The sequence below is a fragment of the Lepisma saccharinum genome, chromosome 14 (assembly GCF_977018435.1).
Source record: "Lepisma saccharinum chromosome 14, izLepSacc3.1, whole genome shotgun sequence".
Classification (NCBI taxonomy): Eukaryota; Metazoa; Arthropoda; class Insecta; order Zygentoma; family Lepismatidae; genus Lepisma; species Lepisma saccharinum.
In genome coordinates, this window is record NC_139242.1 from 30,954,882 (window position 1) to 30,972,730 (window position 17,849).

Here is a 17,849-nt window from a genome sequence, read left to right on the forward strand (position 1 = left end):
GCCTTCACAATATTCAAAATATGAGAATTGTACAGTGTACGAAATTAGAGGCCAGTGTTTCAATGGCTGGTAAACCTTTTGGTTAGAAATATTGACCGTAGGTTGGGCACGTAACAGTTGTTAGTTGGCAATGTTGGGACGAGGAATTCGATCCTCTGCCATGTTCAAATCAACGTTCAGATGGTGTAAAAAGCAGAACTACAATAAGGCGCATGCGGTTGTTGAAATTCGTAGTTTTCATTATAAATACAAAAACTCACGCATGCGTATATACAGTATATTATTATTAGGAATAATTCGGGAAATTCTACCTTGTCGTATTCCACGCTTGTCGTCATGTTCATTACTTTTAATTCTCTACAAATTCCATTCATCCAATAGGTGGGTTTCATGTGACGTCAGGATGGGCACAGCCGTCATGTTTGCGGCCAATTTTATCTGTCCATTAGCGAGGAAATATCAACCACGTAGTGTTCGTTACATCTGCAACAACTGCAAGTTTGTTTTAAATCACGAATGTCTGTGTTTCCGCCCGCCCACTTGAATTCCGTATGTCAATCATGGCTGTTCGAAGCCATAATACAACAGTTTGTGACGTAGGTAACCTATACTGATTGTTGATTCGCACATACGGACTAAACTGTATAATTTATACTACAAATACAATCTACCAGTTTTGTCCCACTAGCTTCGACAGTTCAGATATATCGATGCAGGGGTGACCGTAGTTCCCCAATTTTCTTATATGTGGCGCCATCTACTAGTAGGATGAGCATTCTGCAACGCTATTGGAGAACGAGAGCGCTCTTGCCAAACCGAACATCGCGGGAGTGACGAATTCTGTGGTCTGTTCCGTGTATTTCGCTGGCAAGTCCGGGCTGCCACCCTGATTTATATATCGCCACACAAAACTGCAAACTGATTGGAGAACTTTCTTCCCTTCCCTCACAATAAACTGAGGTGAAGAACTGGCAACAAGGCTCGACCGCTATTCGTTACATCTTAACACGCTTGGCCAGAACCTTTGGCGATGGCGGAACGCTTCTATTGGCCTCAAGAGATACTGAATGAAAAAAAATGCATATAAACACGCCAGTAAAACTTTGGGCGTAACAAGATAATAAAAATGAAACCAACACTGAACAAAGTGAAAGCAAAATACAGAATAAGAACAAGAAATCAACAATGAAAGAAACACGTTAAGAATGGAAGATAATAGGCTACAGAGTGTATAAATGTAACAGCATTCGAACAATCAAGTCTGCATAGCAGAAAGAGATACAAGATAAGCAGAATCAAAAAATATTCGAAGGAAGGACAGAAGTACACGTCCCTCAGTTTCTGGCATGAATCATTCCAAGTTACATGAACTTAAGCACGGCAAATACAATATACACGGACATTAAAATATTCACATGCGTTCATGGCAAGGTAAATAAAAAAGGCTTAACAGTTATACGAAGCAAATAACGAACAATGGCAGTGTTTAGGTTTTAGAAATAGTTCAACGTGTATTACAACGGAACGGAAAAATATCCCGTTAAGAAAAAATCAATTGAGGGCCATAAAAGCGATAAGCTAAAGTGTTTTAATTTTTCAAGGCTCTGTATATTCAACCTGGAGCCTAGGATAATTTAACTAAAGACGAATGAATGTTGGAAATTATCCCCCCACTGAAAACAGGAAAATACAATAAAATCCTTATTTACATGCAAAACTTGTAGGAACAGCACCAATTGTCTTTTCTCTGAATTGATTATTAGTGTTCATGTGTTTTTTTGTTTTTTTTTACTTTTTGAAATATATATTCAAGTGTTTTATTTCTGTCTCTCTCAAACTGTTCGGTGTTTTAATAATCAATTTGTAAAATCTAATGTTGAAATGGTTAAGTGCAAGAAAATATTTGTGCCTTAACTTAGCCACTGAAAACATCAAATGCGGGAACAAATCGTACATAAATAGAAAAACCACAAAAAATACAAAGGATAATCTATTTGGAATATTAAATATGGAAAACAAATGTCATGTTTTTGTTTTGTCAATTGAAATTGAGAGTAATTAGGGAATTATCCTATTTCAAAACTCTTATTTGTGCAGAAAACATAGTGCCTTTGACATATTTTCAAACTCTGTTCATGTGCCAAACTTATGATACCGTTGTACACTCCTGTTCAGATAAAGTGAGTGGCACATGCTTCAACTGCAATAAGTTTATCAAACTCGGTGAAATGGAACGACAACAGCAATGTTTCTTGTTGATCGTCTAATCGGGAATAAATAATTGCGAAAGAGTTAAATGTGATTCGGAGTAATCGTTAAAGCAACATCAAGTGCAGGATTAATAACAAAATGGAACAATCACGAATCAAACGCGAAATACTCTTCACACACAGAAAGTATTTCCAGGAGCACAATCACGTCCCAGCTGCGGAAGTAGCGAGCCTATCCCTGGTACGCGCGCAGCGACATGCGCTACAGCCTGCGCAGTAGAATGGAGGGAGGAGTCTCTTCTGCAACGTCACAAGTCTGCAAGCCATCCAATATATCAATAAGATAAACAGTGACGTTGCGAACATACGTCGGCCACACCAAGTAACGGTTATAGGAAGAAAAAAATTCCAACTGCTGCCAAAATCATGAGAAGCATTAGCACCATTTCATCGAAAATGACGGGGAAGAAAATGAAACAACCGCTTCCGGAGAGGGACGAACGATTAGAAATAAAAAAGAAAAACATTGAAAGTAATGCCCCAAGTGGGATTTCGTGAGCTCCCGCACATCTCGTAAAGCATGTAATTAGTCAGGCGTTGTTAAATAATAGCCTCACGCAAACACGCTGATCTCAGCGTTACACGTGAGGGGGGGAGGGGGCAAGGGGGGAGAAGGGGGGAGCATTGTAAAAGCGGCCATCCGTCATTATTTAGCTGCGGTCGGCAACAATTAGTTTACATCCACGGCTTCCTACCTCGCTCATGAAGGCATTAGTTTAAAAAGCTGGCTTCTGCACATGATCGATTGTGGTTTAACGGCGTAGCCTTACAACGATGTGGTGAGGTTCTAAAGCGGACTATACACGGTGCAAAAGTATCCCCTTACGTTGCATCAGCAACTAAACGTAACGTTAGTAAGTCTGTAGAAGTAGCACTTACATGTTGACACTGGGATCACGCTGGCAGTGCGACGCTAAAGTGAGGGTGTGGGTTGGTTGCCAACCAAAGCGACTTCCTTGGCCTCGAGCTTGTATTTACCAATCGCAGTTATAGACCACGCGAGAATCCAGTGTGATATACCTGGGTACCCCGCCCCGTGAACAAAGGTCAATAAGATTATACTCGAATTTGTAACATAACCATTCATACTGCATTGGTATCAATACATGAAGCAGCGTAATGGATCTTAAAGAAAGGATCCAAAATCATTCGGTTAGAATGGATCACAGGTAAACAACCGGGCATACTATATCTACAATGACGTCAGCGTCATGTATCATTGTAAAAATGAGGGTAACAATCCGCGAGCACCCAATACAGCATATTACATGCATAAATAGATTCTCGGTGAAAAAAAAGGGGAATATCGTCGGAAATCAATGACGTGCTCAGGTGGGGGCGGCATATACATCCCCTTTTAAGCCGAGAATTCCTACAAAAAAGGACGCATAATGCAACAGGTGGCAAAAGAAACTGCCGACTAGTGGAAGAACACGTAACCCCCCCCCCCCCCCTTTCACGTCGTACATGTGCAACACTGAAGTATCAGCACACTTTGGCTTTCGGTCACTCGATACGGTGGATAATTTTAAAATGCACAATTACAAATCTGCTCTTATTGTAAAGTTCGTAAATGGAACTGACTTACCTCAAGTCGAGGGTAACGGAGGCTTTCGGAGACCAAGTTGTATGCTGAAACTTTAACGTTGAACTTTCCAGGTCTGTTGTACCTGGCTTCGATCTCTGGACCTGCAAGGCAAGAACATACTCATCAAACATAAGAACAATCGAGCAATTTGTTGAAAAGTTGCAAGGCTTAAAATAACATTTTTAGTGTAGTTTATTACATAGTACATACCAAAGTCAGAGAGGAAGGATGCCCTCCTCACAAAATAAAATGTCCTACATTGATATATCAGCGTAGGGCAAACATACATCAGTTTCAAGAGAGCTGTGTGTAAACGTAGCATAATAATATATATTTCCTTCCCGACTTCAACGGAGTGTTGAAAAAATCAGAAAATATTTTTTAAAAATTCGCCGACTTTTCGACCCCTTTCTCATTCAGAGGTTGGTTTCCTCGACTTCTCCAGCATTTTCGCCACAAGCGTAACATGTCAGGATTTCACCAATCGAACGCAGGCTTTTGCGGCATGTCAAGTCGCTACGGTATGAAACGTTACTCTCGACTGGCTCGTTCCCAAGCGACAAGTGTTGTCGCTTCGTTCTGTAACCTCCCTAAGGGAGACACGAAGCGACGCGGAGGTTTCACACCGAGGTGACAGCGACACAAGCTCCATCCAATCTGTACGAAAGCATTCACTGCGCATGCGCGACCAACAGACCGAGACGACACGATGAAAAACAGTCCAGTCCGAGAGACACGTGCAGCTTGTGTGCTCACGAACTATTATTTTCGAGACAAGACACCTGCATCTTCGGGACGAGGCAGGCCCATTACATTTTCCAGATGAGACACGAGACGGGACAAACAAATATTTACCAACCGGGACAAATGTTTTCGAGACGAGGCAGACCGAAGTCTCGTCTCGTGGGCAATACTACACTTCATAACAAAAGGTTAAATTCATTTCTGACGTTTGGTTTCCAAACTACGCGTGTCGCTTCGGTCTGAAAGTTCCCTAATGGGGAGAATGAATGAATATTTTACTTGGCGTTTCTGCCACTTTTGGCTAATTGCTAAGATGAAGATGAATAGCTGTTAGATTAAATAGACGAAGGAACAAATACACACGGTCAGCACACAGGATTATACTGGCCGTGGGCCCTGGCGCCAGAGCTTCGTTAGTCTGCAAAATGCAGTCCAGAGTGCACTACGTTCGCCCTAATGGAAAGAGGAAAATAAAGTGTTGCTCGGGCAAATGCCATGACGGCACTGCAAGGTGCATTATTGATTCGGAATATTAGGATGTGTTAATATAAGCAACGAGTCATGCGGGACAAAAAAAATGAAAAAAAAAATGAAGGGAGGAGAAAAATGGGGGATTTAGGCAGGGGCGAGAATGCAATTATAGTCGCGGGCGTCAGCGAAATGAGGGTATGGAGGTACCTGGGAGAGAGGGGGAGGAACCAAGCGGGACTAATCGAACATGTGAATTATCTGTAGGACTGGATAGGAAGGAAGCGACTGGATAATGAAATGGTGGCCAGGGGCCAGGTGTACCGTGACGTCACGTTTTCCAAAGCAACTGTGTAATTCGTTTTCCGATTATTTCATCTGGCAGGGCAGGAAAGAAATCCTGCATCTACCGGGGGAATGCGCTTTTCAATTTGGGGGGAGTAGGGGCAAGGGAAGTTGATTTGATAATCATGAGGAAGAGAAAAGTAAGAGAAAGAAAGCGAGAGAAAGTAAAAGCGAGAGAGAGAAAAAACGACGAGAGAGAGAGAAAGAAAAGCGAGATAAAAGAGAAAAAGCGAGATAAAAGAGAAAAAGCGAGATAAAAGAGAAAAAGCGAGATAAAGAGAAAAAGCAAGAGAAAATCGAAAGGAAGATATTAGCGAAAGAAAGAGAAACAGAAAGCCTAGTTTGAGGAAAAAGGGAGAAAGAACAAGGAAGAAAGAAGTGAGAAACAGAAAAGTTAAAAGTGAGAGAGAAGGGAGAAACAAATGGAGAGGAGAGAAAATGGGGGCAAATTAAGAGGAGAGACAGAGAGGATGAGAGGAGACAGAGGAGTAAGAGAATGTGGCGAAAGGCAGACATTGTTCCTTACAGATTTCTTTACGATTTCGAGACGAAACACAAACATCACAATACAGAAAGAAGTAACAGATCAACGTGGGCGAAATACCACCGACATCTACAAAGCAGCAAACACTATAGCAGATTGCGGCATTTGGAACCGACGCAGTAAAATTCACGATTCAATTTTCCGCAGTATCTCAACCATCCCATCAACTGGGAACCACTTCCCTCAAAACTTCGCTCCTGTCCCCCTCCCTCTCTCCCGACAGGCCCCGACCCCAGCAACACTCATCAAAACAACTCTGGCTCCACCTATTTTCACCGATAGTGAACGTGACGTCATCCGAACAGGAAATGACGTTAGCTTTTAAAAAAATCAATTTTGCACCTCCCTCTTGTGTTGATTGTGGAAACGGGGGATATCGTGGCTCGTAGATGTTACCATGTTGTATTTCGTACATTCCAAGACACACCAAAGGCAGATGTAAGATAATAACAATAAAACAAAAAAATTGCGTAACAATAGAATTTTAATAACACGGTAAAAAGATTAAAACTGACTCTCAGTTGAAGCAAGAAATGCTATAAGATGTTACATAAGTTTCTATGCAAGCTATTTTTTAGTCTGCTGTTTTTCTTTTCACATACGCACAAGTTTATTAGCAGGGATAATTTTAGTAATGTCATATCCAAAAAAATTGTTGTCAAATTGTCCATCACTACTTTCAGTAACTTTAATTCTACATCATATGCACAAATATTGCTCGGCAAAATGTCCATGACTTTGTTCATCAATTTCACTCTCGCATTCTACGTGTTCTTCGTAAGTAATAGGTTTTAACGTACGCTGGTGCAGAGATTGTGAGCAGATAGTTTGGTAATTTGTTTCAGTTCTTGAAGCTCTAATTGCGTAAAACAAAGAAAATAAACATGTTGATGGACAATTTGCTTGGTAATACTTATGTTCAACTCTAGAGGTGTTGAAGAGGGGGCAGCACCTGCCTCGTTGGCGATTTTCTTTTTTTTCTTTCATTCTTTCTTTCTGTTCCAGACCTTGCTACGCACAAAACAAAGTGGGTGAATGAATATGGTGATTGATAATTTGGGTACGCATATCTTTGAACTTCATTGTACACACAAATGTTAACACCTTTTTTTGTTAGGTGTTAATTTCCGGAAATACGAGAAGCTTTCTGCATGAAAATTGCCAAAACGATCCACTATCGGAAGAGGTGAGCTTCAGGGTTATTTTCAGCCATCGTTGCAGGCCCTGCGTGAAAAATAGAGGCCTGCTGGGAAAAGGGGCTCGATATCTGGGGCCATTCTGGAAAATGGAGGAGTTGCATCATTGAATTATCAGGACAGGAAGGGTGTGGAGCGGTTAAAAGTCACGACTGAAAGACCCCGCTGATCGCATATCTAGGGCGTGGTTAGAAAACGCTTCATTTATCTAAGTACAATGTTGCGTGCTCTTTCGCTAATGGAAGGAACGAAGGGAGGGAAGTTTGTTTCAAGCGTAGGGTTGGAGAGGGGTGGGGGTGGGGGGCGTTCTTGTATGATACACCAGTGTATTTTCACGGTAGGAATACACTGCTTATCCTGTGCTCACATTAACACGCAAGATACTTGGCTGACGGTGCAATAACTCATCCCCTTTTACGAAAACTCTCACTCTCACCATGCCTGCAGCATGAATTCAGCCATAGGTTTTGCGCAAGGTGTTTTTATTTCAACTGTATACACATATTTTGTTTAACGATACGAAACGAGGGCCGTTTTCATGAATGTTTTATTGCAGAACGCGAATCTTATGAAAATATTCCCCGGACTAGGAAAACTATGAGAATGAGTTTGTTTTTATCAGTTCTTGAGGCATTTTCATAAAATTTGAACTGGCCACATTGGTTCAGTTTACTCGAAATGCAGGCAATGACGTTGCACCTCATATTCACGATAAATTATTTCCAAAGTTTAGTTATCAATATAGAAGCGATACCTTAAAAGGTTAAACAATTAGGAATAACGAACGAAGAAGCATTCAACTTTGCTTTACAAGTTAGGCAGTGTTACGTACAAAATAAATGTTACAATTTGCATACTTTGCAGCATGCAGGTTCGATTTTAAGAGGGAGAAACGTAATTCCTTATGTAGTTAACATACTAATTGCTACAAATAATCCACAGTAAGATAGCTCGTAGCGTCGTCGCCTTGTAATCAAGGGGTCCTGGGTTCGATACCCGGTGGAGGCACAAGTGGTTCGGATCCCACTTTAAACTGTAGGTCCAGTCCCGATTAGCCTTACTGTGCATAAGGTGGACTTAAAACAACAAATCAATCAATTCAAGTGAAACTGGTACATGTTTCACATTCACAGTTTATTTTCGCGATGATGTGAGAAAATGTCATAAGTTCCCAGTAATCAGATCTTGCAATTTTTAAATTCCTCATTGTGTAACAAAGTAATGTAAAAAATAAGTAATTTTAAAGTGTTCCCCTGTGCTTTGCACCACGGCATGAAGGCATATAGGGGGTGTGGAGTTAGGGCACCACACTTTCTTGATCTCGGCCGAAGATGGGGTGATGCGATCAGCACCACGCTCTGGCCGCCTACACCCCCCACAGTTTCCCCCAGGTACTCACTTTATACGACGTTGGGTGGGCGCCGGAGCCGCTTAAACAGGTGGGAAAAAATCCTTAAATGATTAGATGATACAAGAGCATAGGGAATTTAATTGATTTTGTTGAAGAAAATGTTTAAAATTCTTAATGGTTTAAAAGAAAAGTGGAAGCTGTTCAATGTACCGTCGTCATTCCTTTCCTTTGTACAGACTGACAAATCTCACATGAGTATAGGTAAGACCATATAGTTGCGATTGTTAGCTACTGTGTACGTAAATATCACGTAAAACCATAGCCTACTTAGGCAATCAAGTTTAAGTCTGTTTTCGTTTCAGAGTGTTTGAGTGCTTTTGGAGGGGATTTTTAACAAGCTGTAAAATGTTAAACACTGACATTCTCATTTAAGTTAAGTTCTGACGACAATATACCTTTTTCTTTAGTAAGTCCAATTTATGCACAGACAGGCTAAACGGGACAGCACCTAGTTACAACTACTACAGTGCTTCCACCTGGTATCGAACTAAGGATCCCTTGATTGCAAGGCGACGACGTTACCACTACGCCATCGGGGAGGCCTCGAACAACAATTCATCCCCTGTCTATACACGCACACGACAACTGAAGTATCCACTACAGTAAATATTACACTATATGTGCACACTGCTCGGTGTGAACGTTTCAGTGAAAGATCCTGTACGGTTCAAATTTGTGCAAGAACTAGAACGAACTTGAAACACCCAAGCACTTGGCAATCTTATAGTGCAAAAATCAGGTTTTGCTCATCCCCACCCTCATCACCGAGCTTCCTCTCTGAAAATGTGGTCAGCAGAGGGGCATGCAACCAAAAACCACGTAATGCAATTACTGCAGGCATGGTTTCGGGAGCCCCAAGTCATTCATTGTCCTCCGATGGGCTTCAATTAAGGCACTGATTTACCCAATTTCCTGGGACTGATTACATACTGGAATCCAATTTGTCGATCCAATTTACACATTTATATTCTGCAGCAACAGGCTGCGAGGGCGTCCGCTCAATCGAACACCGCTTGAAGACCACGACAAGCATTGAAAACGTCCTCAAAAGCGGAACGTTCTTTTCTCCGCTGCGCATGCGCACGATGGTTCTGCTGTTCAAGCTGCGCAGAACGTCAGCGTTTCAGTTATCTTTTGATTGCCAATAAGAAAACACAAATATGATACCGTGAATGAACAGAAAACGTTGCTTACGTGTCCATGCAGAGGCGAAATTAACTAAACGATTGTGCCGATTTTAATCTTCCCGAACAGTTTTAACCTTTCCAGGTTTCATTATCCATGTTGGGAGATGATGACAGAATTTTAACAAATGATTTTAGCTTTGTGAGCAGGTTCGAAGGCAGGCAGGGGTACTGCCATCAGTCCCCTTGACATTAGGTAAAACTATTTTGTATAATTTGTTTGCAGTGAAGAGTGAAAATGTAGACAGCTCACAACTTTTAGGATAAATCCACAGAACATGAACAGCAGGTATTACATTCGCTCATCTTATGAGCTGAAGTCTAAGTATCTGCAAGTATTTAGAACATTATCTAGACTTTGCAAGTTCTTTCATAGGGGGCTGCCCCTGTTGAGGCCTCCATTTAGACAGAAATCTGTGACTTTGATGTCATCATGCAAATTCCCTTCGCATCTGCATCAGCTCCCAAGTTTTGGGAACGAAGGGGAGTTTCAATTTTTCGGCCGAGGGTGGAATGAACTGTACGCACTGTGATTGAATATTGTGTAATTTTGGTGTGATATAAATATCTGTATCCTCTAAAGCAGTATGGAGTGTGTGAGGAATGATTTCAGTATCAGTCAAATGAACACTTCAAGATATATTTTAAAAGATGTAGAATAATGTAATATTTGTGTGATATTTATAAATTTTATGTAACGTAATGACCCCTTCCCCCCCCCCACACACACATAATTTACCTTCATATAATACTGTTATTTTTTTTAAAAAAATGCAATTGGTTTACAAAGCCGCCTGATAACCCATGAGCCCCCCCCCCCCCCCCCCGGAGATTAATTCTAGCTACGGGCAAGCCCTTTACGCTGTCTCCGAGGAAGTTCTTTTAGTGACTCTTGGGGTGTACGGGACATAACGTTTTTCTTTTTTGGTAGTGTTATATAATATATATATATATATATATATATATATATATATATATATATATATATATATATATATATATATATATATATATCGACCTTCGGGATGGGAACAAATCTCAATTTAAAATTTCCAGACACTATGGAAATCCGAATTCTACACGTAAATTTCCCTCAAGTGATTGTTTTTTTTACATTTCTGGAACTTCCTAGAAGTGTCAGACACAATGTCAGACTGTTCGGGCTTCCGAAGTCTGAATCGGGACGAGAATGTCTTTTTCTCGATCTCGGTACAGACTTTTCGGGATCCCCTAAGCGTGTACTTTCCTTTTTACTGTGTCGTGTATGTTCTGCGCAGATACGACCTTTCTCGAGGAGCTTTCTACATCCCTTTTAAAATTCTCAGGTAAGGATTTTAGACAAGGGTGCAAAATGGTCATATGTACCGACGCATCCAAAGATTTTAACTTGTTCATTCAGCATCACAATCTTTTCAGGGGCAATTCTTTGAGCCTATTTGGTTTTGGATATTCTGCTAGAGTGATAACTGATAATTGAATGAACTTATCTCTGTTGTTGAGTTTCAACGTAAGCTTAGTACATTTTTGTAATATAAAATTATTAATATTAATTTTCGTGGAGGGGGGGAGGGCGACCTAGCGGTTCAATGCCCCTTCCCGACGCCTATGATCTTGGGTTCGAATCCTGACCTGGCCATGGATGTTCATTCATCAATTTTTTCATCATATCGTCACTCACCACCAATCGCAAATTAGACAAAAGTGACACAAAGAGCGAAGTAAAATAAACTAAATCAATCAATCAACCGACGCCTATGGTGAGTTGATCACCTTCTTGCTCTTTTCAAAGACTTTCAGGTGAAGAGGTCCCTTACCCCATTAAATCTAGACAGATTCTCAGTGGCACAAAATTTGGGCCTCACTTTTGTTCTTCTGACGTCAAGCTCAATGCTTTCGTTGTTAGTTTATGCTCGTTAGGTTTAAGTAACATAAATAATGCTCTTTTGGTCAAGGCACGAAAAACTGTATTTATGCTACGAGAACTAAAACTAACCAGCCTCGAAAAACTATATTTATGCTAAGACAACTAAAACTAACCAGCCTCGAAAAACTGTACTTATGCTAAGAGATCTAAAACTAACCGGCCTCGAAAAACTGTACTTATGCTAAGAGAACTAAAACTAACCAGCCTCGAAAAACTGTACTTATGCTACGAGAACTAAAACTAACCAGCCTCGAAAAACTGTATTTATGCTAAGACAACTAAAACTAACCAGCCTCGAAAAACTGTACTTATGCTAAGAGATCTAAAACTAACCAGCCTCGAAAAACTGTACTTATGCTAAGAGAACTAAAACTAACCGGCCTCGAAAAACTGTACTTATGCTACGAGAACTAAAACTAACCAGCCTCGAAAAACTGTATTTATGCTAAGAGAACTAAAACTAACCAGCCTCGAAAAACTGTACTTATGCTAAGAGAACTACAACTAACCAACCTCGAAAAACTGTATTTATGCTAAGAGAACTAAAACTAACCAGCCTCGAAAAACTGTATTTATGCTACGAGAACTAAAACTAACCAGCCTCGAAAAACTGTATGCTAAGAGAACTACAACTAACCAGCCTCGAAAAGCTGTATTTATGCTAAGAGAACTAAAACTAACCGGCCTAACCTAGCAACGAAAGCATTCCGCACTTACATCAGAGGACGAAAGGCAAAGCTTGACAAAAAAAGGTGTTTGAGTCTTGTGCGATCAGTTATACCCCCCACGAAATTTCTTTTTACAGTTCGATGTGAATCCTTGCTTAGGAAGGTTTCGCCTGCACATCACATTAACCACTGCACCACCCATGTTAGCACATTGCGCATTCGTGTTACATTTCCACACATTCACACTTTGGCGGATATGCAGTCGTGTCCTCCAGAACATGCACGGAACACGTTTCTGTGAGGGGTGGACACGTCACGAAGGACATTACGATCTCGCTCGATAAGAATCGTTCTGTGGAAAGGCGCGACACGTACGAGAAACTTCCAGGGAAAACTATAGGTCAAAATAAGATAACAGGAAAGTTGCTTGCGAGGTGTCATTCGTAAACTTCGAAGGAAAAGATCACTATCTCTCTCTTCAAGTTGCTAGGCACATTAGCACGGGTTCAAGAGAAAGAGTTGCAGCGACACTACAGAACGTACAATTGCTCACTGTGGTGATAAAACATTCGTTGTGTTCGCGCGATTCGATACGACCTGCATGCCATACGTAGAGCTTATCAGTCAGCCTTAAAAAGTGACACGAAAGGAAAGGAAATCTGGACAAGAAATAGAAAATATGAATGACAAGTTTTTTATTGTCAAAGGAAATTTAGAGAACGAACAAACTACAAACAGGTTTGAAGCACGGCGATAACACTGCCAAAGTAAAGGGGAGGGAAGGGGGGGGGGGGGTCCGTTCAGAACATTCAAGACACGCGATCGCATGACGTCACATGGGAGATATGAGAAGATACTGAGCTTTCTGAATAACAGTATTATGGTCTTCAAATTCTTGTACAATTAGCTTTTAACGTGCGTAAAATTACTGCTGTAAAACCTTAAGTGGAAAAACTACGCTAGGTTCTCGTTTTGTGCATAATTGCAAGAAAACCCTCTAACACAAAAACTATCCGATGAGCAGTTTCTGCATAATTTATTCATTAATTCTATTATTTTGGATTTACGCTGCTTTTGTCCATGAATTTTTCTACAATACATTATTGCTTTACATTAAAAGTACCCTTACATTTTTTTCACCTCGCAAAAATTCCCATCATTCATTTTTATAAAAGGCAGGTGCATACAGGTAAGTCAAGCAGAGAAATGAAATGATCATTGGTTGATGATCTTAGGGAAACATTGAGTTTTGAAACACGAAGCCTTAGTGGCCACAGCCTATAGGAAATTGGGTGTAAATGTTCTGCATAACGAAAGAAATATTTTAACGATAAAAAGTAGCAATTTATACTACGAAACCGTTAATTTATATCCATAGCAGACGTTCCGTATAGAAGCGCTGGTGTGGCATATCTTATTTTGCCATATCTTATCAAAATATTAAATGTGGAATATCTGGCTAAGTCATCTGCTAGCGAATACCCAACACTCCCCAAATAGTCAGACTTTTGGAGAAAAGTATTGAAATCAGATGACAAACTACTTCAATTTAAGTAGCTTCATTACGTTTTTGGATCTAGCAATAATTGACAAAAACAAATCAAGATACACATCTCGAATTTTCCAGTTCAGGCCATAATCCCATTGTAGCCTGCTAATGATAATATTTGTTCTTAACTCTATTGATTTAAACTGCTCTGCTTTTTCTCTTTCTACGTAGTACCATCTTGTGCAGCTTTTATGTAACTCCGTGAACGTTAAAATTGGAGCAAAATGTGTGTTGTTTTGATTAGTTAATTTCAAATGGTTCGCCCTTATGGCAAAAATGATATTTCAACTAATATAAAATAAATGTACGGCGGCTATATTCCCATGTGGAAGTACAAAAGCAAACAGCTTAAACAAACTATTCCTAACAATCCATCGTTCGTTACACACGTGGCGTACAACCTGATGTAATTTCCTATGTGTATGTGTGCGAGTGACAAGATAGAACTTTTCAAAGCCTCGTAGATAAACAGATTTCTTCGTTTATTAGCGGTTTGATTAAAAACTATTGTTTTGTTAGGTGTGAATAACAAGAGACATGTTTTCTTTAGTTAAATGATAATAGTAATAGTTAGGGACATTGAATTTTCACGATGCGCGAAATCGCGAAATGTGAAAAAATATGCAATTTTAAACATTCGGCACGTAACTACACCCCCAATGATGAAATATGCAAGAGTTTTTATTCGCGAAGTAATGCGAAATGTGTGCTTTTCCACGAAATGAACGCTTTTTCGCGAAATAACCATGAAATATCATCAAATTAAGTAGAAAACATGCAAAAACCGGCAATCGAGGTTTTGCGCGCAAACTGTCGATTTGCAACGAAACGTTTGCCTATAGTTTCCTACCACTTGCAGCTGAAGAACGTTTTATCTTCAATCACATCAGGAAGACGCTGCAAATTGGGATTTCCCATGCACATAATCTCAGTTCGAAAACTTCGTTCCCTGTCAAGCTGCATTCTTTTCTTCCCCTGAATGTCTACTCAACTTAAAGTTTCATTGAACTTGCTAGCTGTAGCAGCGATAAGATTAGTCTGTTCCCGCACATCAAGGGAAACACTGGTGTCATTTGTGTTCAGTCATGAATGATTTTTTTTTATCATCCTGTGATTTTCAACATGTGTTTGTGTATGTGCAGTAGTGATTATTTTATTTGTTGGACAGCAAGGATATCCTTTAAATACATACAATGAATAAATCACTTGAGATATGCAATTTAGAAATGAAGTGATTTTGTGTTGATTTTTCTTTTTGGTTGGACAGCTAAGTACTTGTGTATGTATACAGTATATAAAAATGAAGTAGTTTATCAATTTATAGCTCTTTTGTATGTTGTTTCCTCTCATAATGAAAAAGTGTGTGCCAATTATTTTTTTCCACCGCTGGTATATACCGATGATCTAACATTTTTTTTTACCGCTCTCCTCAGTTTTTATTTACCATAAATTTGTCTCCCTAGTAATAGTTTTCCCAACTGCTAGATTGAGTTCCTGGTTCAACCTAACTTTCGCCTAGCTTCAATAGATGAATCTAAACGCGAAAGGGGAAGCAGTTAATAGCATGGAAGAAATCTGTGGTTTCAGATTGGGATTTCGCTTCTATGCACTCGGTTGTTGATTATCAGTCAACTTTTGTGTGAGTGATGGTTATGCGATATATACTTATAATTCGTAACAGACCCTCTCAAAGTAGGAAAAAAACTGTTTTCATATAAAGGCTCGTCTGTTCGCCTTTCACTTGCAACCGTCACCCCTCTTCTGCCACTGGACTCTTCTATTTGACGCAGGCGTACTTGCGTTGATGGACGCGACGAAAGCAGACTGACTGTATCAACGTAACACCTCCAAGCTCGTGTTACCGCAACCTCGCAATACCAAGGAGCTGAATGGGGTTACCTAACCTTCCAGGATATAACAGCCTCTGAGAATATGGCCATGATTTAGTAGAATTTTACCCTCAAAAATATTGATTTGGTTTACTTTACTTCGCTTTTCTGCCACTTTATGCTAATCGCGAAGATGAGGATGAGTGGTGATGAAACTGATGGTGTACTCACAAAACACACATGCCCAGGCCGGGGCCCTCATAAAGAGATTGTGCTTCGAAGTTTAGGTGTAAAGTATAGTGCGGCCATCCTAACAACCGGCGAGGAGAACGCCTTTATGGCAGTCACCCGCTGTTGCAGCCTTTATGTAAGAAGAAACTTGCGGTCAAACAGCCAATTAGGCCTACCTCTACCCCCTTGTTCCGGCAACACTCGGCAACCTTAGAATCCTCCCCGAATGAATGGGGGCCGGGAGATAAAGTGGACCGGGTATGGATAAAATCACAACAAACAATGGCAAATTGTCCTGGAGGCAAAAAAACATAGCCTTTATGCGCCATGAAAAACCCCCAATATATTTATTCGATGTTCTGTAGTGAGGAAAGAGAGCAATTATAACTTATTGCTGGGCCATGAAAATGATCTCGTTGTATACAGATCGCAGTAAAGCAAGAAACTAATATTGCGACAACGTACATGCCTCATCATTTAACTCCAGCCGCCACAGCTATTCCAAAACTATCCTAGCACAAAACGCAATCAACAGAAAACCATTGTATAGTGTTACGATGTACAATGCCTAACAAGCTGGTTTCAGATTTCATCGTGCTAAATTGTTCAGTACAGAGCCATCATAGTATCACATTTCACTATTCTACGATAACATCCCGTCATGTAATTTAATGCCATACTACCGCATTGTAATGTAGTCTGATCGGCCCTCTGTAATTTCCACTCCCGATATGGCAGTTTCAAAATTTCACAAATACAGAGCGTAATATTTTATACGCATCCTTGGTCGGACATTTCCTAGGATACTGAACACAAGCCCACTATATTTGCATTTGTATTAAATAGCTTTTCTGTCATTTTTTGGTCGTGACGACGAGGATAAAATGTGATTGGATGAAATGGATGAACAAGCAGACATGCGGCGTGACCTCAGAGAATCATTCTGGCTGTGATTTCAAGTGCCATAACCTCATTAGCCTATAAGCATGTGGTTTAGCATTGTGTACTATATGAATGAGGGGCCAACAATTGAGTCCCTTCTGAAAATGTCACCCTCTATACCTCCTGCACACTTCACATTACTGCAAATTCATTAGTACTGGAAAACGTAAAAAATCATTACCTTACGCTACAGGTATTTAATGTATTCTGTGATCATGAAAATATCTGTGTGTATCACGTACCTACTTATATGTATGGAACTCTGGTAACCAATATTCTTAAATTTATAAATCAACTAGTTGGTTGCCCGGGTATTTATCACAATCTTCTATTCGACATGAAAATAATGAATTGTAACTATAGTGTAAAATTAACTTGGGAGTTGAACGGCATTGGGAGTGTCACTATTCATCTTATGTTAGTGACCCCGAAAACTATGGATTCCACACTAATATCGGTAGTTTTCGATTTTTACATGTCCCCCCCCCTTCCCACCCCTAGGGGTGCCAAGGGTGTCTTACCCCCACAGTATTTATTTCCAGATTGTAAGTGATATGTGTTGAAATTGCTCGAGGATAGCAATATCGCACCTTCTGTGCTGTGTTGCAGGAAGCATGACTTGCAGGATATGACAAAAATGCCACGCAACAGAATGCTATTTTATGTCCCCTTCCCACCTTACCCCCACAGTATTTCTTTCCAGGGTGCAAGTGATACGTGTACCAAGTTTGGTTGAAATCGCCCCAGGCGTTCGAGAGTTATGCCGGAACAAACAAACACACACATATACATCCATTTTTATATATAGAGAGATTGCATATATTAAGTATTTCTTATATTTAGTCAGTTATTGCATTTACAGCTGTAATATATGAAACTACACGTTATAATTAATAATAAAAATGGTAACGTAGATCGTGAAAAACTTATTTCCTGTATGGTGTATGCGTGTTGCC

At 40.2% G+C, this 17,849-nt stretch overlaps 1 protein-coding gene across 1 annotated transcript in view; it reads right to left on the bottom strand.

Annotated features, from left to right (window-relative positions):
• Positions 1-17,849, bottom strand: part of LOC145998324 (polycystin-1-like protein 1) — a 395,827-nt gene that overhangs the window by 83,575 nt on the left and 294,403 nt on the right. The window contains exon 8 of the mRNA XM_083134729.1: positions 3,859-3,959. Within this exon, the coding sequence (XP_082990855.1) occupies positions 3,859-3,959 (101 nt within the window). The remainder of the gene's footprint in view (positions 1-3,858; positions 3,960-17,849) is intronic.